At 43.5% G+C, this 23,438-nt stretch overlaps 2 protein-coding genes across 2 annotated transcripts; both read left to right on the forward strand.

Annotated features, from left to right (window-relative positions):
• Positions 1-969: 969 nt before the first annotated feature.
• On the forward strand, positions 970-20,096 carry PCDHA13 (protocadherin alpha 13). Its single transcript, XM_088023172.1, has 4 exons — positions 970-3,393; positions 18,911-19,057; positions 19,595-19,701; positions 19,949-20,096. Exons 1-4 carry the CDS (start codon positions 985-987, stop codon positions 20,094-20,096), a joined length of 2,811 nt encoding a protein of 936 aa, XP_087879298.1. The 5' UTR covers positions 970-984.
• Positions 20,097-20,207: 111 nt separating this feature from the next.
• PCDHAC1 (protocadherin alpha subfamily C, 1) lies at positions 20,208-22,664 on the forward strand. The gene has a single exon (XM_028095903.1). It carries the CDS (start codon positions 20,208-20,210, stop codon positions 22,662-22,664), a length of 2,457 nt encoding a protein of 818 aa, XP_027951704.1.
• The last annotated feature ends 774 nt before the right edge of the window (positions 22,665-23,438 follow it).

Here is a 23,438-nt window from a genome sequence, read left to right on the forward strand (position 1 = left end):
TAAATTCCATCAAATACATAGGATGCTAGTTTTTGGCATCTTTTATGGAAAGAAAAATGCAAAGCATTGTTATATCTTAATGATCTAAATTACTGTGTTTATGCACAAACAGGCTCACATACAAACTCATACACACATTGACAGGACACTTCCTTTAAATACAAATATTTTATCCACATTTCACATGCATATTTGGGGGAATTTACACATATGGTATATTTATACATCTGGTATATCACTTATTAATATTTTCCACAATCATCTGTTTTATTCTTGTAATTGATTATATTTCCATTTGGAGTTAATGGCTGTTGTGTGAGCAGTTTTAAATAAATATTACAGGGAAAAGACATTCCCAACCGAAACCACCAAAGTTAGGCAGAACTGGAGACTGGTTTCCAAAAGTGAATATTGAATATTCCTCTTTTAAAATTCTGCATGGGAGAGCCTGGTTGGCTCATTCAGTAAAGCATGTACTCCGGATCTCCAGGTTGTGAGTTCGAGCCCTCATTGGGTGTAGAGATTACTTAAAAATAAAATCTTAAAAAAATACTCTGCATGAAAGTTTTACCCTTGCAAAAATACATTTGTGGAAAAATGGAATTCAACCAATTCTCAACTAGCATCCTATACAGAGCAGAATACCGTGATTTACTGTTTCTGGAAAGAAAGACATTTAATCTTCAATTACGTGTTTGCAATGAAAAACATCACGAAATGACAAAAAAACAAAAAACCAAAAAACCCTCTACATCAATGGAAAATGTGAAGACCTAATCATTTTTACAGTTACACATTCATGCACATGGTGTCGCTCTTCACTGAGAACATTTCCCAGAAAGTGCCCTCGCTTCCTCCTTCCTGCAGAAAATTTGGCAGATAATGGGAAAGCTCTAGTGAATCCTCCCCCAGAGCCCGTGAGAGTCAGTTTGAGGTAAGGTATAACTTATACTTCAGATATCTTTGAATCCTTTTGCGTGTATCATGCTGTTCTCCTGGAGAGGAGGCCCAGGAGTCCAGAGTCTGCTGCTGTCACTTCTACTTCTCGCAGCCTGGAAAGCAGGGAGTGGCCAGGTTCACTACTCAGTCCTGGAGGAGGCCAAACACGGCACCTTCGTGGGCCGCATCGCCCAGGACTTGGGGCTGGAGCTGGAGGAGCTGGTGCCGCGCCTGTTCCGGGTGGCGTCCAAAGGCCACGGAGACCTTCTGGAGGTAAATCTGCAGAATGGCATTTTGTTTGTGAATTCTCGGATCGACCGGGAGGAGCTGTGCGGGCGGAGCGCGGAGTGCAGCATCCACCTGGAGGTGATCGTGGACAGGCCGCTGCAGGTTTTCCATGTGGAGGTGGAGGTGAAGGACATTAACGACAACCCGCCTGTGTTCCCTGAAAATAAGAAAAGAATAATCATTGCAGAATCTAGACCCCCAGAAACTCGGTTTCCACTAGATGGCGCATCCGATGCAGATATCGGAGTAAACTCGGCCTTGATCTACCGAATTGATCCCAACGAGTATTTCGCTTTGGACACACAAAACAATCGTGAAGAAATGTCTTCGTTGTCACTTGTATTGAGGAAATCACTGGACAGAGAGCAAATTCAGGAGCATAGCTTATTACTGACAGCCAATGATGGGGGTAAACCGGAGCTAACCGGTACAGTTCAGTTGCTGATTACAATTTTGGACGTGAATGACAATGCCCCAGAATTTGACCAGTATATTTATAAAGTGACAGTGTTAGAGAACGCATTTAATGGAACATTAGTGATTAAGCTAAATGCCACAGATCTTGATGATGGTACGAATGGAGACATAATCTACTCATTTAGAAAGCCTGTATCGCCTGCGGTGTTGCATGCATTTATCATAAATCCCAACAGTGGGGAAATTAGAACAAGAGGTAAACTAGATTTCGAAGAAAAGAAGTTGTACGAAATATCGGTGGAGGCAATAGACAAGGGGAATATTCCAATGGCAGGTCATTGTACCGTTTTGGTAGAAATACTAGATATAAATGATAACACCCCAGAAATTACCATCACTTCTCTGTCGCTCCCCGTGAGAGAGGATGCTCACGTGGGCACTGTCATCGCCCTGATCAGCGTGTCCGACCGTGACTCTGGCGCCAACGGGCAGGTGACCTGCTCACTAACACCCCGTGTCCCCTTCAAGCTGGTGTCCACCTTCAAGAATTACTATTCGCTGGTGCTGGACAGCGCCCTGGACCGAGAGAGCGTGTCGGACTATGTTCTGGTAGTGACCGCACGCGACGCAGGCTCGCCTTCGCTCTCCGCCACGGCCAGCGTGTCCGTGGAAGTGGCGGACGTGAACGACAACGCGCCGGCATTCGCGCAGCCCGAGTACACGGTGTTCGTGAAGGAGAACAACCCGCCCGGCTGCCACATCTTCACGGTGTCTGCGCGGGACGCCGACGCGCAGGAGAACGCGCTGGTGTCCTACTCGCTGGTGGAGCGGCGCGTGGGCGAGCGTGCGCTGTCGAGCTACGTGTCGGTGCACGCGGAGAGCGGCAAGGTGTACGCGCTGCAGCCGCTGGACCACGAGGAGCTGGAGCTGCTGCAGTTCCAAGTGAGCGCGCGCGACGCGGGCGTGCCTCCCCTGGGCAGCAACGTGACGCTGCAGGTGTTCGTGCTGGACGAGAACGACAACGCGCCCGCGCTGCTGCCGCGGCCGGGGACGGGCGGCGGCGGCGGCGGCGGCGGCGGCGCTGTGAGCGAGCTGGTGTCGCGGTCGGTGGGCGCGGGCCACGTGGTGGCGAAGGTGCGCGCGGTGGACGCCGACTCTGGCTACAACGCGTGGCTGTCGTATGAGCTGCAGCCGGCGGCGGGTGGCGCGCGCAGCCCGTTCCGCGTGGCGCTGTACACGGGCGAGATCAGCACGACGCGCACCCTGGACGAGGCGGACTCGCCGCGCCAGCGCCTGCTGGTGCTGGTGAAGGACCACGGCGAGCCGGCGCTCACGGCCACCGCCACTGTGTTGCTGTCGCTGGTGGAGAGCGGCCAGGCGCCCAAGGCGTCGTCGCGGGTGCTGGCGGGCGCCGCTGGCGCCGAGACGGCGCTGGTGGATGTCAACGTGTACCTGATCATCGCCATCTGCGCGGTGTCCAGCCTGTTGGTGCTCACGCTGCTGCTGTACACGGCGCTGCGCTGCTCGGCTCCGCCCGCGGAGGGCGCGTGCGCGCCTGGGAAGCCCACGCTGGTGTGCTCCAGCGCGGTGGGGAGCTGGTCGTACTCGCAGCAGAGGCGGCAGAGGGTGTGCTCCGCGGAGGGCCCGCCCAAGACCGACCTCATGGCCTTCAGCCCCAGCCTTCCTCCGTGTCTGAGTTCTACGGAGGGAACGGGTGAAAGAGAACCAGACTTAGAACATTTGCAAGAGGTGAGTTCGTATTAAAAACTGCCTTACTCTTTTAGCCTAACTCTCAGTTTTATCGTCTAAGGTTCGTCATTCTCAGTTGTAACATTATTCTTTAATTTTGCTCGTCTTTATGGTATTTAATGAGTGTTATTGACATCATGGATTGAATTATTGTTCAGATTGGGGCGCCTGGGTGGCTCAGTCGGTTAAGCTTCGGACTATATTTCGGCTCAGGTCCTGATCTCAAGGTTCGGGAGATTGAGCCTCAGGTGGGGCTAGCTCAGAGTTCTGTGCCTGCTTAAAGATTCTCTCTCTTCACCTCTCCCCCCACCCCACGCGCCTGTTCTGTCTCTCCAAACAAATAATTGTTCAGATTGAAATCGTAAATAAAAAGCCATAACAAATTGCCCATAATGCTAATCATTTGTGCGGGTTTTTTAAAGTATTACTAACAGTTTGTAAGTATTTATTTCCTATGTGCACATTTGCAAGAAACCACACATTATGAATACTTAAGCGTTCAGAAAGGTTTGTTTTAATGAGGCTAATGAGAATTTTAAAACAAATGTCTTTATTTAAAAAATTTATACATATGCCCGTATATGTGTTTTAGTTTAAAGAGCACATAACCTTTTACAAAAATGCCTTTTAAAAGTTCATTTTTTTCTTTTTAAAAAATATTTTATTTATTTACTTGAGAGAGGAGAAAGAGAGCACAGAGGGAGACAGAGAAGCAATGCCTCCCCTCTCCCCGGTGAGCAAGGAGCCCGATGGAGGGCTTGATCCCAGGGCCCTGGGATCATGACCTGAGCCAAAGGCAGACACCCAGCCGACTGAGCCACCCAGGTGCCCCAGTTCATTTTTGTTTCTTAAAAAAAAAAAAAAAAAAAAACTTTTTTGGTTTGGTCCCTCCTCATTTTCTTCTGGGCACATCACCATTCCTGTCAGGTATCCAATACAAAGGAGGCTTGTGATTTTCTTTTCACATATTTATTTGCAGTCACTTAATTGCTCCACACGTGCATGCATCTGGTGGATTTTTTTGTTATTGTTTATTTTAGAAAGTTTATTAGGATAGGTAGTGCATTTTACACTTCTCAATCACCAATGTCTTTGGAAATCCCCACAAATCTGATACTTTTAATAGCTGTCTAGTACCTCATAATGCAGGATGAATCACTGATATATTCAGTTATTCACTTGTTGAGCACTTTGTTTCAAGTGTTCTTTTGCCCTCATAAACCATGCTGAACTATCATTTACATATTTCTAAAATATTGGTGCTTTTATTCCTGTGAAATTCACTTTCAGACATGGAACGGACACATCAAAGGGTATTAATAATTTTAATTTTAAAATGTGTTCCTAGAGGGGCACCTGGGTAGCTCAGTCGTTAGGCATCTGCCTTCAGCTCGGGTCATGATCCCAGGATCCTGGGATTGAGCCCCCAGAGCCCGGCATTGGACTCCCTGCTTGGTTGGGAACCCTACTTCTCCCTCTCCCACTCCCCCTGCTTGTGTTCCCTCTCTCACTGTGTCTCTCTCTGTCAAATAAATAAATAAAATCTTTTTAAAAATGTGTTGCTAGGGGCCCCTGGGTGGCTCAGTCGTTAAGCGTCTGCCTTCCGCTCAGGTTGTGATCCTAGGGTCCTGGGATCGAGCCCCAAGTCGGGCTCCCTGCTCTGCGGGAAGCCTGCTTCTCCCTCTCCTGCTCCCCCTGCTTGTGTTCCCTCTCTCGCTGTGTCTCTCTCTGTCAAATAAATAAATAAAATCTTTAAAAAAAATGTGTTGCTAGAGTACATTCCAAGAATTTTGTCGTACTTTTAATTTCCACCAAGTAATGAGCACTCTTTCTTATCTCTAAAATCAATAGTGGTTTTATATATCATTGTAACTTTAATTTTAATTCCACATACCACCAGTGAATTTGAGCATATTGTCATTTGTATTTAGTTTTCTTTGATTTGTCAGTTAAATTCCTTGCCCGCTTTTATTTGAAAAGTTTTTTTTTCAGTTTAGGAAAGTTCTTTGTAAAGTATAGATATTAACTTTTATCTTTTAACTACTTCACAAATTTTTTTCCTCCTATACAATTTATGTTGATTTGTTTATAGTATATTTTGCCATGTAAAAGTGTTTTTTATATTTCTATATTAAAATATGTCTATTTTTCTTTTATGGATTTTATAGTCTCCATGTTTAGTTAGGAAGATCTTAATTTTTGTATGGAACATCCATTAATTAATATAATAAACATTTATTTCTAATTTTAAGTTTATTTGAAAAATTGAAATATAATTGACCCATAACATTGTATTCATTTTGGATATACAATGTAATTATTTGATATTTGTATATATTGGGAAATGATCACCACAATAAGTCTAGTTAATACCCATCACCATATATTGTTACAAAATTTTTTTCTTGTAATGAGAACTCTTCAGATCTACTCTTTTAGCAACCTTCAAATATGCAATTCAGTATTATTAACTATAGTAACTATTCTGTATATTACTTATTTATTTTATAACCAGAAGTTTGTAACTTTTGCTCACCTTCACCCATTTTGCCCACTCTCATCCACTGCAAATGGCAAGCACCAATCTGTTCTCTGTGTCTTTTAATTTTTTTTAGGTTCCACATAAGTGAGATCATTTTTGTTTTTCTTCTTTTTTAAAAAAATATTTTATTTATGTATTTGAGAGAATAAGAGAGGGAGCATGCACAGGCAGGGGAGGAGGGGCAAAGGGAGAGGGAGAAGAAGACTCCCCACCCCACTGGGCAGGTTGCAGGGGGGGCGCCTAGATTCCAGAACCCTGGGGTCATGACCTGAGCCAAAGGCAAACGCTTAACCGACTGAGCCACCCAGGCGCCCCCTTTTCTTTTTCTTTTTTAAGATGTATTTATTTTATTTTTTTCCATTAAATTTTTATTGTTATGTTAATCACCATACATTACATCATTAGTTTTTGATGTAGTGTTCCATGATTCATTGTTTGTGCATAACACCCAGTGCTCCATGCAGAACGTGCCCTCTTTAATACCCATCACCAGGCTAACCCATCCCCACCCCCCTCCCCTCTAGAACCCTTGGTTTGTTTTTAAGAGTCCATCGTCTCTCATGGTTCGTCTCCCCCTCCGATTCCCCCCCCTTCATTCTTCCCCTCCTGCTATCTTCTTCTTCTTTTTTTTTTAACATATAATGTATTATTTGTTTCGGAGGTACAGATCTGTGATTCAACAGTCTTGCACAATTCACAGCGCTCACCATAGCACATACCCTCCCCAATGTCTATCACCCAGCCACCCCATCCCTCCCACCCCCCACCACTCCAGCAACCCTCAGTTTGTTTCCTGAGATTAAGAATTCCTCATATCAGTGAGGTCCTATGATACAGGTCTTTCTCTGATTGACTTATTTCACTCAGCATAACACCCTCCAGTTCCATCCACGTCGTTGCAAATGGCAAGATTTCATTCCTTTTGATGGCTGCATAATATTCCATTGTGTATATATATATATATATATATATATATATATATATATATATATATATATATATACCACATCTTCTTTATCCATTCTTCTGTCGATGGACATCTTGGCTCTTTCCACAGGTTTGGCTATTGTGGACATTGTGGCTATAAACATCGGGGTGCACGTAGTCTTAAGCAGACTCCGCTTTGAGCATGGAGCCCTATGCAGGCTCCATCTCACGACCCTGAAATCACCACCCTGAGATCACAACCTGAGTGGAAACCAAGAGTTCGACACTTAACTTACTGTGCCACCCAGGTTCCCCAAAATCATTTTTCTTAAACTAGTTATTTATTGCTATAAACTTCCCTCTTAGCCCTGCTTTTGCTGCATCCCATAAGTTTTGGTACGTTGTGTTTCCATTTTCATTTGTTTCAAAATATTATTTCCTTTTGATTTCATCTTTGACCCACTGTTTTTCAGGAGTGTGTTATTTAATTTCCACATATTTCTGAATTTTCTAGTTTTCCTCCAGTTATCGACTTCTAGTTTCATATGATTGTGGTCAGAAAAGCTACTCTGTATGATTTCAGTCTTACTTTGTGACCTAACATATGCTCTATCCTGGACGATGTTCCATGTGCACTTGAGAAGAATGTATATTCTACTGAAGTTGGTGGATATGTTCTGTACATGTCTGTTGGGTCCATTTGGTCTAAAGTAGAGTTAAAATTCAGTGTTTTCTTATTTATTATCTGTCTGGATGTTCTATCCATTGATGAAAGTGGGGTATTGAAGTCTTAAAGTGGTTATCACACCACCATATTACAATATTGGGTATTGTTAATCCAACGCTATACTTACTTTTACCAGCATATGTTATGTTTCCATATGTTTTCTTTCTTTTTTTTTTTTTTTGAAGATTTTATTTGGTCACCTGGGTGGCTCGGTCGTTGAGCGTCTGCCTTCGGCTCAGGTCATAGTCCTAGGGTCCTGGGATCGAGTGACACATTCGGCTCCCTGCTCAGCGGGAAGCCTGCTTCTCCCTCTCCCACTCCCCCTGCTTGTGTTCCCTCTCTCGCTGTGTCTCTCTCTGTCAAATAAATAAAATCTTTATTTTTTCAAGATTTTATTTATTTATTTGACAGAACGGGAAAGCAGGAGAGCACAAGCAGTGGGAGTGGCAGAGGGAGAGGGAGAAGCAGCCCCCCTGCTAAGCAGGGAGCCCGATGTGGGGCTCTATCCCAGGAACCCGGGATCACAACCAGAGCCAAAGGCAGATGCCCAACCAACTGAGCCAACCAGGAGCCCCTTCATATGTTTTCATGTTACTAGTTACCATCCTTTCATTTCAGCTTGAAGAACTCCTTTCAGCATTTCTTGTAAGGCGGGTCTAATGGCAATGAACTCCCCAAGCTTTTGTTTATTTGGGAAAATCTTTATCTCGCCTTCATTTCTGAAGGGTAACTTTGCTGCATAGAGTATTCTTTGTTGGTGGTTTATTTTTATTTCAGCACTTTGAATTATATCACCCCATTCTCTCCTGGCCTGCAGTGTTTCTGGTGATAGCCTAATGGGGGTTCGCTTATAAGAGAGAAGTTTTTCTCTCTTGTTGCTCTTAAAATTCTCTCTTTGCCTTTGATTTTATACAGTTTTATTATAATTAGTCTTAGAGAAGATTATTTTGGATTGACATTTTGGGGTGACCTATTAGCTTCATGAACTTGGATGTCCAAATCTTTCCCTGTGTCTGAGAAGTTCTCTCTCATTATGTCTTTAAATAAGCTTCCTACCCCTTTCTCTCTTCTTCTGAGATTCCAGTGATAGTTTCTTTTAAAGGTGTCCTTGGGGCGCCTGGGTGGCTCAGTCAGTTAAACATCTGTCTTAGGCTCAGGTCATGATCCCAGGGTCCTGGGATGGAGCCCTGCATGAGGCTCCCTGCTCAGTGAGGACCCTGCTTCTCCCTCTCCCATTCCCCCTGCTTGTGCTCTCTTTCTCTCTGTCAAATAAATAAATAAAATCTTAAAAAAATAAAAAAAAGGTGTCCCATAAGTCCTGTACGTCCCATAGGTTTTCTTCATTCCTTTTCACTATTTTTTCTTTTTGTTCCTTTAAAAATTTTTTTTATTTAAATTCAATTTAGTTAACATATATAGTGCATTATTAGTTACAGGAGTAGAATTTAGTGATTCATCAGTTGCATATAACACCCAGTGCTCATTACATCACATGTCTCCCTTAATGCCCATCATCCAGTTACCCCCATCCTCCCACCCCTCTCCCCTCCAGCAGCCCCCCAGTTTGTTACCTATAGCGCTCATTTTGACTGGATAATTTAAAATGATCTTTGTTGCTCCCTCTAGTGTCTATCTGCAGCATTTCAGTTTTCTGGTCCTATAGCAATAAGTTGTTCTCCCTTGTTCTCAGTGGTCACCAGGCATTCAAAGTGTGCTAGTTTCCTGTCAGCACCCTAAGTCAGGTAAAACAGATACCAGTTTCTTAGGCAGCTTTCCAAAAACCCAAAAGTCTGGACAGACCCTCACTTTTCTCCCTCCTTCCCGAAGGAGCAAGCTGACCCCTTGGTATTTTTTGTTGTTGCTGTTCTCCATAGCCTTCAGGCATCCAAATGATGCCAGTTCGATCAGTTCTCTGATTGAAGCAATATAGAAACTAGTCCTTTAGGCAGCCTTCTGAGAAGCTGATACATTGGACACATGCTATGCTCTCCTCTTTCCTCTTGAAGGTGAAATAGCAAGCCAGGGTGTTCTTTCTTGGTGCTGAGTTGTGCCAGTGTGGGTGAGGGGCTGATGTGAGCAAAGTAAAATTATTCTTTGTACTTGTTTCAGCACAGCTATTTCAGCCTTGTGTTCACCTGGGGGTACTCCAGCTTCATAACTGGATTCTGGAATCCTTATAAAGGAATTTTGGTCTATATATTGTTGTTCATGGTATTTTTGTGGGGAAATAAGGGCTGGGAATTCCTATTCTGTTTTGGCAACAACCTGAGCAAACTAATGTATAAGATATGTTACATTTATTGATTTTCAGATATTAAACCAACTTTGCATTTCTGGGATAACTCTTACTTGGTGATGGTATATAATTTCTTTTATATATTGCTGAATTTGGTTTTCTGGTATTCCATTGAGTATTTTTGTGTTTATATTCATAAAAGATAGTGGTCTGCAGTTTTCTTTTCTGGTGATGTCTTTCATTTTGGTATCAGGGTAATATAACCCTCAGAATGAGCCAGGAAGTATTTGCTCCTCTTCTTTTTTGAAAAATATTTTATTTGTTTATTTATGAGAAAGCAGGGGAGAGGAGAAGGAGAGGGAGAGGGACAAGCAGATTTCACACTGGGCACTGAGCCCTATGTGGAACTCGATCTCAGGACCCTGGGATCGAGTCAGATGCTTAAACAACTGAGCCATTCCATTGCCCCTTACTCCTCTTCTATTCTTTGAAACAGTTTATAAAGAACTGCTATTAGTATTTATTAAAATGTTTGATAGAATTCATCCATGATGCCTTTTGGTTCTTTTTTTTTCCTGTGTAGTTCTAATGTTACTAATTCAATCTTTTTACGTTTCATATGTCCACTCAGATTTTCTACTTTTTTTTTTTACCCAATTTTTGTATTTGTGTATTCTAAGAGTTTGTTTCATCTAAACTACTCATTAAGGGGTGCCTAGGTGGCTCAGTCGTTAAGCGTCTGCCTTCGGCTCAGGTCATGATCCCAGGGTCCTGGGATCGAGCCCCGCATCGGGCTCGCTGCTCCGTGGGAAGCCTGCTTCTCCCTCTCCCGCTCCCCCTGCTTGTGTTCCCTCTCTCGCTGTCTCTCTGTCAAATAAATAAAAAAATCTTAAAAAAAATAAACTACTCATTTATTGGCATACAATTGTTCATAGTATTCTCTTATCTTTTTTATTCCTTTAATGTTTGTAGTACTGTCTCCTTTCATGTCTGGTTTTAGTAATTTTCATTTTCTTGCTTTTTCTCTTGGTCAGTCTAGGTAAAGGTTTGTCAGTTATGTTGATCTTTTCAAAGAACCAACTTGTGGCTTTGTCATCTTTCTCTACAGTTTTTCCTTTCTTTATTTCATTTATTTTTGCTTTAATCCTAATTATTTCTCTTCTTCTGTTTGCTTTAGATTTGGTTTGCTTTTATTTTTCTGGCATCTTAAAGTAAGGGGTTAGGTTATTGATTTGAGATATTTCTTCCTTTTCAGTGTCAACATTACAGCATTTTCCTCTGAGCACTTCTTTTAGTTGCATTCCATAAGTTTTCATATATTGTGTCTTCATTTTCATTTATCTCAGAGTGTTTCCTAATTTTCCTTGTTCTTCTTTGACCCGTTGGTTATTTTAGCATATGTGATTTAATTTCCACATATTTGTGAATTCCCCACATTTCATTTTGTTATGATTTTTTTAAAGATTTTACTTATTTATTTGACAGAGAGAGACAGAGTGAGAGAGGGAACACAAGCAGGGGGAGGGGGAGAGGGAGAAGCAGGCTTCCCGCGAAGCAGGGAGCCCGATGTGGGGCCTGATCCCAGGACCCTGGGATCATGACCTGAGCCAAAGGCAGACGCTTAACGACTGAGCCACCAGGCACCCCTTGTTATGATTTCTAATTTCCTTCTGTTATGTTCAGAGAACGCATTTTGTATGGTATCAGTCCTTTTAAACTTTTTGAAGCTTATTTTATGGCATGGTGTTCGGAAGAGCACTCTCATGTTCAGTCTTTCAACTTTCCCTCAGTCACATAAGAATGGGTCTTGGGCTTGGTACACTTCTTTACCAAGAAATGGAGTCTGCACAGCCGGTGCTAGGCTTATCGTCTTGTGTGGGAATATCTTTCCCTGTTTCAGGCTCACTGAAGCTCTTTTGTCTCTGCTGGAACATGTGAATCATGTAGCACCTGGCCAACCCCACTGTTGAATCTATCCTCTGTGAATAGGGGAAAAGATCTTTCTACTATGTTACAAGAGGGGTGCACATAGGCATATTGCCCTGCAACAGCCTCTAGGGGAAACCCACTGGCCATGGGGTACTGATGCCCAATACTGAAGCTGATCTTGCTCTGTCTTTTCTTTACCTACGTACAATGCTGTTGCATCCTGTTGGACTGTATTGTGTTCTTCTTGGCAACTCTGATACCAAGATGCAATGGGCAGAAAGTAACTAGAGTCCTCCCTTGGTGTTGATACCTGGTGCACAGTAATCTGCTTGACACTTAGCATGTGGTCTGTTATGGAGAATGTTCTGTGTGCAGTTGAGAAGAATGTATATTGTGCTGTCAAGCAGGTGAATATTCTGTAGATGTCTTTTAGGTCTAGTTGGTTTACAGTGTTTTTAAAGCCTTCCATTTCCTTACTGACCATCTGCCTAGTTGTTATCCACTGGGGGAAGCAAGGTATTACAATCTCCAGCTTTTAGTATTGAATTGTCTATTTCTTCTTTCATTTCTGTTAGCTTTTGCTTTATGTATTTAGGGGCTCTGTTGTTAACTGTCTATATGCTTATAATTGTTATACTTTCCTAACAAACTCCTGTCATTATGAAATGTCCCTCTTTATTTCTAGTAATATTTTTGTCTGATGTTAGTGTAGCTACTGTAGCTCTCTTGTGGTTGCTGTTTTCATACTATATGTTTTTCCATCCTTTACTCTCAACTTACTTGTGTCTTTGAGTCTAAAGGTGCCTTCTGTAGATGGCATATGGTTGGACCTTGTAATTTTAATATCTAGTCTGATAATTCTGCCCAAGAGTGAATCTAGGGATGTAGTAAGGAATCCCACCAAGTTCTCCAAGTGAACATCCAAGAAAGATCCCTTTGTGAATCTGGCAGTGAGACAGATGTACATGTTTATTTTCTAATCTTTCTTTTAGTGTTTATGGAGATCCCATTTTGGCCTGCTTTTGATTACTACTCATTTTCGAAAGGAGTTCCTTCAAGACTAGCTATCTGCAGGTGAAGAATGTAAATGGATGGGCCAGCAGTGCTCTGGACTAACATGAATGTATCCGTATTACTGTTTGGTAAAGTGGTTTGTGTGACCTTAGCTTTTACATATCTCCAACTGCTGAGAATTGGCAGCTGCAGAGCAATTTGTTATCCAGAATTTTCTCTTCACCTTACTACATACAACCTTAGGTTCTCTCTTGAAATAATAGTGCTTCTTCTCTCTGTCACATTTAGTCCTGCTTTCTCTTATATTTTGTGCTGACAAATAGGATTATAGGAGAATCCTGCCAGATTCAGCCTCTGTACCTAGATCTTTTTGTTTCAGTCTTGGGAGGAAAAAGTTTTCTCTACCTTCAAGGTTCTTTTGGCTGGTCTAAGAATTAATTTAACTTGAGACAGATTAACAGGAGAAAATAAAATTTAATTACATACATGCAGGGAATCCACATAAACATTAGAGATTCCAAAGACAGACAAAATAAAGTGCCTATATGACTTTCTGAACTAAACAGAAAGGGGTGGGTAGGGTCTAAGGCTTCAAAGGGGAAGAAGGAACTTCATAGGAAGAATGGAAAGAGTAAATGTTTGGTAAACAAATGTGTGCTGGGCCATCCAAAAAAAAATATGACGTTGGGAGGACTTTGATCAAACAGGCCTTGCTAGCTTTTTCCCTGTCTACCATTCTAGTTCATATTATGCTGCAGTTATCTATGGTGATAGCTGCCTTTCTGGAACAGGTCCTGTAAATTTTTACGCAGTTAGAGGGGAGACAAAAACAAAACAAAACAAAACTTCTTGAGTCTTCTGTTTCTTAAAATAACTAGCCTATGATGAGCATGGGTTGTTGTATATAACTTTGAAGCATTGAATTCTATACCTGAAACTAATATTGCACTGTATGTTAACTAACTGGAATTTAAATGAAAACTTGGGAAAAAGTAACCAACCTAAAATAATACACCAGCCAAATAGACACATTTTGGGGTGGCAAATTTTTCATTTCTATAGTTCCAAACAAGGAATCATTTGTTTTGCATTTCAGTGTGAACCACTACTCTGGGAAACCCCAGTCTACCAGCTCTTCCCAAGTCTCCAGTGGCAGGAATTCACTCTTAGCATTTTCTCACATCATGGTCCAATTTTCGTGGCACTTGGTAACTTCTTTTCATATATATTATGATTGAAGTTCAAGTGTTTTATAGAGTTTCATCAAAGATGAAAACTAATCATGTCACTGAACTCTTTTTAGTTCTAATTATTTTTTCTTTAATTTTCTGGGATTTTATGAGTAGAAAATTATATTACCTATAGATTTATGATCTAACAATATATGTTATCCTTCTTTCTAACACACACACACACACACACACACACACACACACTTTTTTATCTTGTGTTGACCAGAATATCCAAGGTGGTATTGAATAATGACTATGACATGAAGTGTCTTGTTATGCTCATGATTTTTTGTGGAAATAATTCTGGTGTTTTACTGTTTAAAATGAAGATTTGGGATGCCTGGGTAGCTCAGCCAGTTAAGCATCTGCCTTTGGCTCAGGTCATGATCCCAGGGTCCTGGGATTGAGCCCTGCATTGGGCTCCTTGCTCAGCAGGGAGCCCGCTTCTCCCTCTGCCTGCTGCTCCCCCTGCTTGTGCTCTGTCTCTTCCTCTGACAAGTAAAGAAATAAAATCTTTAAATAATAAATAAAATGAAGATGGTCATTGTTTTGTGACAGCTGTCAAATTTTTATCAAATTCCTTTTAAGCATCTATCATAATGATGATCTAGTAATATTTTGTTTAGCAGTTTTGAAACTATAATGTGAGATTTACATAGAGTCTTTTCTGGAGAATGTTGATAGGGTGTCTTTGTCAGATTTTTATTTCAGGTTAAACACTATCTAATAAACTGATGTCAGGTTGGTTGGTAATGGTTGCAGGCCTTCCTTTTCAGCCACACGTGATGAAAATTTTCATCTGCAACTCAGAGGAGGATGTAGTATGACTGCTTACCAAATATGTAGCAATACAAAATTTGAATGCAGATAAAATATATTATGTGATTGAACTAGATAGGTTAACTTTTAACCCAATGATATTCAGCAAATTGAAGTAAAAAGAAAAAGTACACAAGTCTAGGACTTTTTGATCTGTGGCTTAAGAGCATCTAGAAGAAATAGGTGTGAATTTTAGTTTTCAATCCATCATGAAAAAAGTATGTGATGAGCTAGATGCAATTTTAGACTCTATTCCTTGATTTGTAATACTTAAAATGAAAGTGATGTAGGCTGGCTGGGTCCAAGGATATAGAGGGGGTCCCACAGGACCAGCCAAGAGGGTCCTTGGCTTCACATAGGATGGAGATCAAACATGAGCCCAGAGGAAGTGAGAGCAGAGTTTATTGAAGATTCATGGAGAGAGCAGATACAGACAGTCTGGGAGACTCAGAAAGGAAAGGAGAGAGAATCTCATCTTTGCTTGCCATTTGGGGTTTGGATTGAAGACAGTGGTCTGTCCCCTCAGACATTCAGGAATTGGTCAAAACAAGGATGAGTTCTTAGACATCCTCCATAAGTCACGGAAGCTCTGGAGTCAGTGGTCTTGGAAAACAGTCATGACAACCTCTCTTGGTCACTCCTTAGATGTTATCTGTTGTGCTGGAAGACTCTGAAGAAATCATTAACTCCTTGACTGTTACAAGGAGGACATACATTAAGGCATGTGTAAGAATACATCGAAACAGGGAAACTGAAGGGACCACGTGAAAAAACTGTTTTTGCTCCTTTTCCTTCTTCTATTCTTGCTAGGACCTATACCCCCACATTACCACATGCCTTAATATATGTTCTTCTTAAAAAGGAGAAAAGATCTCTTATAAAGGAGAAAAAGATCTCCTCTTTTTATGTCAGATGTGGCCAACCTGGAGTATGACTTTAAGTTCTGAGGGCTACACTTTGAAGATGAAATGAGAAAAAGATTTTTTTTAAATTTTTAATGTTTTTTTAAAGATTTTATTTATTTTTTTGACAGAGACACAGCGAGAGAGGGAACACAAGCAGGGAAAGTGGGGAGAGAGAAAAGCAGGCTTCCCACTGAGCAGGGAGCCCGATGCAGGGCTCCATCCCAGGACCCTGGGATCATGACCTGAGCCGAAGGCAGACACTTAACGACTGAGCCACGCAGGTGCCCCTAGAAAAAGATTTTTAGGAAAAGGTAATTTTTGGAAAATTGATACATAATTGTAAAAAGTAGTGAGCAAACACAACATAGAGTCAGAGTGAAGATTCTCGAAGAAAGTTTCAAGATACTTTATATTGTATTATGTCATGGAGAAAAACTAGCTCCTTGGGATTAGAAATTTGAGAAAGAAATTCTGTAGTAATGTGTTACTGGTAAAGGATGCAAGTAAAAAAAAAAAGTGACATAGGATGTTGTATATTGAGAGTGCTTTAGCCACTTAATTTGTGTGCCCAGAGCCTAGCTAGATACTTAAGAAACAAAATTTGAGTGATATAGATCTCTACCCCCAAAGAACTCCTCCTCTATTAGACTTGATTTGGGCGGGGGGGTAGGGGGGGAAGACTTGCTTTAGACACTTCCTCAGCCTTTATAGGATGAAAATGTTCTTAATGTTATGCTGATACCATGTCTTTAAATTTAGGTTAAGTAGATAATATATTCCCAAGGAATAATTTTAAGCACTCAGAAAATCTGGTTTAGAGACACCTGGGTGGCTCAGTCGGTTAAGTATCTGCCGACAGCTCACGTCATGATCCCGGGGTCCTGGGATCGAGTCCCGCATCGGCCTCCTTGCTCAGCAAGGAGCCTGCTTCTCCTTCTGCCTGCCGCTCCCCCTGCTTGTGCGGGCTCTCTCTGACAAATCAATCAATCAATCAATCAAATCTTAATTTTAAGTGTAATATCCTTTTGTTGTGGGTCGTCGAGCACAGGGGCAAGAAATTCCTGAGATACACTATGGTGCAACTTAGTAATTTATTTAAGTAGTGCGGGGACAGGACCCCTGGGCAGAAGCAGCTGCACTATGGCTGTATGAAGCTGGTGGATATATGCTTAGTGCTCAAGCGGGAGGGGACATGCAGGGAGTATTAGATCATAAATATTTCTTTGAATTTCTATTCATAAAACTACTTTTGCAAGATTTCTCTGGTACTTATCATTCAGTTCAGTACTAACTATCAATGAGATATACAGGCAGTCATGAGACCCTTTAAAGATGTATTTGAGCCTTATTAAAACTATGCAGGCCTTCTGGGCTAAATGTGAACATTTTTCTGCTTTCATCCCTCGTCGCTTTTGTGGTATGTATCAGATTTACTATTTTCTCATTTGGCTGCAAGATTTCTAGTAGGAGCTTATGCATTATTGCTAGAAATCTTTTGAATTTATAACTTAAGGCCAAGTTTGGTTGGGAGAGCTTTATATTAATAAGTCTTGGCAAGCAGAAATTAAGACTGTTTCTCTGTTGAGTCCACTTAAAGTTGTACTTATGCCTAATTAAAGCTTGAAAATGCCTGAAATAGGGGAAACTATGGAAAATGGCATAAAATGGCAAAATGAAATATTAGGTTCTGCCAAAGAGAAGTTTTATTGATTTATGGTTTAATGTTCACCTAGTTATCTTAAACAAAAGGAAAAACTCTTGAGACTTCATCTTTGGGATATCTAAATATTCCAAATATCTCCTAAATATTGCTTTCCCACAAACTCCAGGTATGCCTACAGATAGGGAGGCAGATGGCGGGACAAATCCCACTTAGGTGAGCGCTATTCACTTATTCTTGACAGAAATTAAATCCTTTGAAAATAATCATCAGTGGCAGTTTAGACAGAGAAATGGGAAAGGGAAGGAAGCCAGAAGTCTGAGACGTGTGTGAAGGGGGAAGAGTTTTTGTCAAGATTTTCCATGTTGATTCTCAGTATGAGTTTTTCCTTTTCCCCACTTACTAATCCACCACACATCCTGTCCTCCTAGACAGAGTTTAGAAATCCTAAACCCAGTATAACTGGAAACTTGATTGCAGGTCTTAAAATCAGGGGCCTTCCAAAAGTTGAGTTAGTCTCTCCAGATGTATTTCATCTGCTGCTAATGGAAAAGGGAAAAGTATAACCTTACACCCCAAAGCTATTAGCTTAGCTGGCAGCATTAAATGAAAATGAGGAAATGCAAATCCTAATCTCTGGCACTGAAGTAGATAATTAGTTTTGGTTCTGAAATTTGGTGAATACATTTAATTTTTATAGGTTATCTCACATCCTAATGAGCATTCCCCGTGATAGCTATACTTATGACCCTACCTAACACTTCACAGGGCTGACATGTTTTCTGCTTTGGTTTTATCCAACACTTGGTGTCAGTGATTTTCTTGGTTCCTTAACTCAGAAAGACAAATTAGTCGAGAGCACTTACTACTTAAATTGCCTTGTGTTGCTGCTTGCCATGCTTCCCTGGAAGAGATAAGGGTTTGGGTTTGTATTGTTCCCAAGGAGGTGATTGGTTCTTAGTGGCATAATGAATTTACCAATCCCACTATCAGTTTTAAAACCAGAATGCTGGAACAGCCTGCCACCCCACCCCTCATTTTAATCAGCAATTTAAGATAGTATTCTAAAGTACTCAAACATACAGTAAAGTTAAGAGAATTGTATAATTAGTTCCCTTGTATCCAGCGTTCAGCTTCAATAATTATCAACACTTCTTAGGCCGTTTTCTGACCAGAAAATACATTGCCCTGGGACGGCTGGGTGGCTCAGTCAGTTAAGCGTCTGCCTTCTGCTCAGGTCATGATCCCAGGGTCCTGGGATTGAGTTCCCACTCAGGGGGGAGCCTGCTTCTCCCTCTGCCTGCCGCACCTGCTGCTTGTGTCCTCTCTCACTCTGACAAATAAAGGGGTAAAATCTTAAAAGAAAGAAAGAATGAACATTGCCCTGAAAGCTTCAATTCTTGATCAGTATTCAGCTTTTGTCTTTCAAATTTTGGTTCCTGGGGCTTTGGACCCTGCAATTGTATTAAAAGAAGTTTAAGAAATTTAGTGTTTAATAGTCATTTGAAGGCACTCTCTTTTTTCAGCTCGCCTCCCCTCAGGGAAATCCCCTGGTTGTAGGGTGCAAGACGAAATCTGGAGATATTTTTTGTAGCTCGGAGATGTTTTTCATAGAACTGATCAATATCCCTATTTCCCTTCAGGGGACCCGCCTAAAAACGAAATTGGAGAACGTATGGGCGGCCAGTCAGTTCCTACCCTGCCTCAATGCTATTTTCTAAATATTTACAGAGAGTAAATTTACAGAATAGTTTCCTGGTCACACTCTGGAGAGTATCTCAATTACTTTCTTCCCACTCCACTTCGCACGTCCTGTTGGGGATGAGTGTCAGTCTTTCTGAGTTTCAGGTGCTTGTACGGACTGGTTTCTAACCTCTCATCCAGAGCGTCAAGGGTCGCTTGTGAGGCACTCTGTAGTAGGGCCTCCTGGGTAGAGAGAAAATGCTGACCCACAAAAAGCCAAACGAACCCAGGTGCCTCGAAAAGCCAGAGTCCCGGGGAAGCTTGAGGAGGACCCTATTCCCCAATTTGCCCCTCGCTGGTCGCCTCTATTGAATTCTTGGCTCCTGGTATAAAAGAAGGTGCAGGAGAGACTTTAACCCGCAGCAGAGAGGCTGGGAATCCAGATGCACCTCAGCCCTTAGTTTGGGGGCTTCTGTTTCCTTAAGCTTCGAAGGCGTGGTCATTCAGGGTCCCGATACCGCCTCTAGCCGCCACCGCCCGGCGGTTTTTCTGGGAGTTCCGCTCTCCTCGCGGGCACTGTAGGGGTTCTGGAGGTCCGAGCGCCCGGCACTAGACGTTCCGCGGTCAGACAGTGGCGAGAGAAGCCCAGCCGAGCTCAGCCCTAGCTACGAGCAGTCTTTAGGCAGCCGCTGTGGAGGTTAAGACGGGGCGGGTCTTAGGGCGTTGTCCTTAGAAACGCCGTTCGAGGGAAAATGTGTTAGTTTCCCGAGCGTCTTCCTTGCCCCGCCCGGCCGCCGGGACTTCGGAGAGATCCCACCTAGCGGAGAGTGGAGACGGCGCCTCCCTAGCTCGAGCCGTTTACCTCGTCTCTGCACCCCTAGGCGGCGCTGCGCTCCTCCGCACCGGCAGCTCCGCTTCCCCAGACGGCTGCCAAAGCTCCAGTCCCGCGAGCAGTGCTTCCAGCCCGCCAGCCCCCGGCAATTCCAGTATATTCAGGAGGCCGAACGTCGGCGATCTGTGTCCCTCTAGCCCGCTGTGGCGGGCGCCCGGCCCTTGCTCTTTCCTAGGGTTCGTGCTCTCCGGGAGTCCGGAGCATGGTCCTGGGTCACTGCTGGTGGAGCGAGGACGCCGAGAGGGAGGATGGTGGGCTGGAGGGTGGCGGTTTTATGTCTGTGGGTCTCCTGCGGCTCTGCCGCGGGACAGCTGGAATACTCAGTATTGGAGGAGACCGAGCGGGGCGTAGCCGTAGGCAGTGTTTCCGCTGACTTGGGGCTGTCAGCGGCCGCTCTGTCCTTGAGGAACTTTCGCTTCCTTTCCAGCCACCGCGAGCCCTACTTCGGGGTGGATCTGGCCAGCGGTGCCTTGGTGGTCCTAGAGCCGGCAGACCGCGAACGGCTGTGCGAGACCAAAGCTGTCTGCGTCTTGACCTATGAGCTGGTGCTCGAGGACCCGCTGGAGCTACACACGATGCGAGTTCACGTCGTGGACACCAACGACAACTCGCCTTTCTTCCCTGCCGGCGACGTGCAGCTGCACATCCCCGAGTTCCTGATGCCCGGAGCCCGCTTTACTCTCCCTAACGCCCAAGATGCTGACGAGGGAAGCAACGGGGTCCTAAGCTACAGTCTGAGCCCCAGCCAGCACTTTCGCCTGATCATGGGATCGCGGGTGGACGGCAGTGAATACCCGGAGTTGTTATTAGAGAAAGCGTTGGATCGGGAGCAGCGCGCCACCCACCAGCTGGTGCTCAGCGCTAGGGACGGCGGGCAGCCCGCGCGCTCCGGAGACGCACGAGTTACCATCATAGTGGTGGACACAAACAACAATGCGCCTGTGTTTGAGCGCACGGTGTACCGCGCCAAGGTAGCAGAGACTGCGCCGAACGGGACTGTGTTACTACGAGTTCAGGCCTCGGACCCGGATGAAGGCTCCAATGGGGAAATCCGGTACTCCTTAAGCAATAGCACGCGAGCCGCGCTGCGACACCACTTTCACGTGCACCCTAGAACTGGAGAGGTGCGGGTAGCTGCTTCACTGGGTCCACCTGAAACGTTGTTGGAGGCGTACATTGAAGCGAGGGATGAGGGCACCTTCGGTTTAGCTAGTACTGTCAAACTGCTGGTGGAAGTGACGGATGTGAATGATCATGCCCCCGAGGTGAATCTCCTGACTCTGTCCAGTTCAGTTTCTGAGGACGCTGCCCCTGGCACAGTGATTGCTCTCCTCAGTCTCAGGGATGAGGATCTCGGTCCCAACGGTAAGGTCGTTTGTAGCATGTCCAGTGGAGGCCCTTTTAAGCTGAAGGCTTCCTTTGACAACTACTACAGCTTGCTGACTGATGGGCTGCTGGACCGGGAGCAGGTCAGCGAATACCAGGTCCTGATCACTGCCTCAGATGGTGGCTCAACCCCCTTGAGCACCCGCAGGACACTGACTGTGTCTGTTGCTGATGTGAATGACAATTCACCAAGCTTTGCTCAACCGCAGCAGGAACTTTTTGTGGCTGAAAACAATGGTCCTGGGGCCTCTCTAGGCCGTGTGTTTGCCCAGGATCCCGACCTGGGGAAGAATGGCCTTGTCTTCTATGAGCTGTTGGATATTATTTCTGAAAGGCAGACCGCCTCTAGCTTGGTGGCAGTAGAATCAACCAGCGGGGCTATCACTGCCAAAACGTCCTTTGACTTTGAGCAGCTCAGGGGGTTTCACTTCCAAGTGGAAGCCCGGGATGGTGGCATTCCTCCCAGGAGTGCAACAGTGACTGTGAGCTTGTTTGTGGTAGATAAGAATGACAATGCTCCAGTCATCTTGTTTCCCGTGCCCAGAAATGGCTCTGTTCCAGTGGAAATTGTGCCCCGCTCTGCCAGAAGTGGTCACTTGGTCACAAAAGTGGTAGCAGAGGATGCAGACAGTGGCTCTAATGCTTGGCTTTCCTACCATATTTCTCAGGCTTCTGACTCCAGCCTTTTCAGAATTTCAGCCAATATGGGAGAGCTCCGAACTTCCCGATTAATTCTTCCCAGTGATGCGGTTAAACAGAGGGTGGTGGTCATGGTTCGGGACCAGGGAGAACCAACACTTTCCTCTTCTGTCACATTGGGTGTACTGTTGAGCAACTCTGCCCCTCAGGTCCTTCCAGACTTTGAAGATACCTGGGAAACAGGAGGCCACCTTTCTACCCAGAACCTGTACTTAGTAATTGCTCTGGCCTGTATTTCCTTTTTATATCTGGGGTGTTTACTTTTCTTTTTGTGCATCAAGGTGAACCAGAGCCCAGTTTGTTGTTCTCAAAGGCGCTGTCGCTCCCCAGAGGAACTGAGGTATGGGAGGAAGATGGCTTCGAGTCCCTGTATGGCATCAGCCACAGTAGATGTCACTACAGTTGAGAGACTTTCTCAGACCTATCTCTATCAGGCCTCTCTAGGACTTGGTTCCGATAATAACAGTTTGCTGTTGCGTGGGGAATACAGTGCTGCTGACCCGAGAAATCTGGCTACGGGGGTAGGATTGAATTTGCCAATATCCTGCATTCATATTCGGAATAGGAAAGGGGATCACATAAATGTCAATGCCACGGTAAGCAAAGTTTTGGAGATTTGATTCCCTTGGCCAGATGACTGCTAGCTGTGTTCTGAAATGCTTCTTAGGTGAGTCTTTGGCAACATTTAATCCACTGAATTGAACACTCCTGCTTAGCACCCACTGTGCTAAGAATTTTGGGCATATATAAGTATTAAAAGACTGTCCAAGGAGTTTATAGTTTGAGAAACAAGGGTAAGAAATTCAAACCCATCAAAGAACAATAAAAGTAATGTAGCATAAAGGCCTAAAATTAAGAAATAAGGCACCAGTTTCTGGTACAGGTAATAAATGACCTGGGAAGTTTTTAATTCCCTTTGGGAATTTGTTTAAGGAATTATTTAAAGCATAAATCCCTTCATTCAAAAACCTATTTTGTGCAACAGATATGTGTAAGACATTCTGACACCAAAAGTGGGAATGAAAAATATACACTACTCTTTGCATAAAATAAGCATGATATCATGGAAGATGAGACATTTGCTCAAACCATTACAATACATGATTTAATGATGATAACCTAAAAAATGTAAAAATAAATTGCAATCGATGTTCAAAGAAGGGAGAGAGAGACTGTGAGAGAACATCTAGGAAAGGAGGAAGGAATCAGAGAAGGCATGATGGTAGAGATGGCATTTGAATTAAATCTTGAATGATACACCAATTAATAAAATGCAACATATTTTCTAGGTCATACCTTAAATAAATGCCATTTTTGACGGAGTAATCTTTTTCGAGAATGACACTCTAAAACATAGCTACTAGCTTGATACAGTGTCTCTAAGTATATGGAAA

This window comes from Eumetopias jubatus, unplaced genomic scaffold (genome assembly GCF_037043125.1).
Source record: "Eumetopias jubatus isolate StellerSeaLion01/CBP00866 unplaced genomic scaffold, mEumJub1_p1.0 scaffold_5, whole genome shotgun sequence".
Classification (NCBI taxonomy): Eukaryota; Metazoa; Chordata; class Mammalia; order Carnivora; family Otariidae; genus Eumetopias; species Eumetopias jubatus.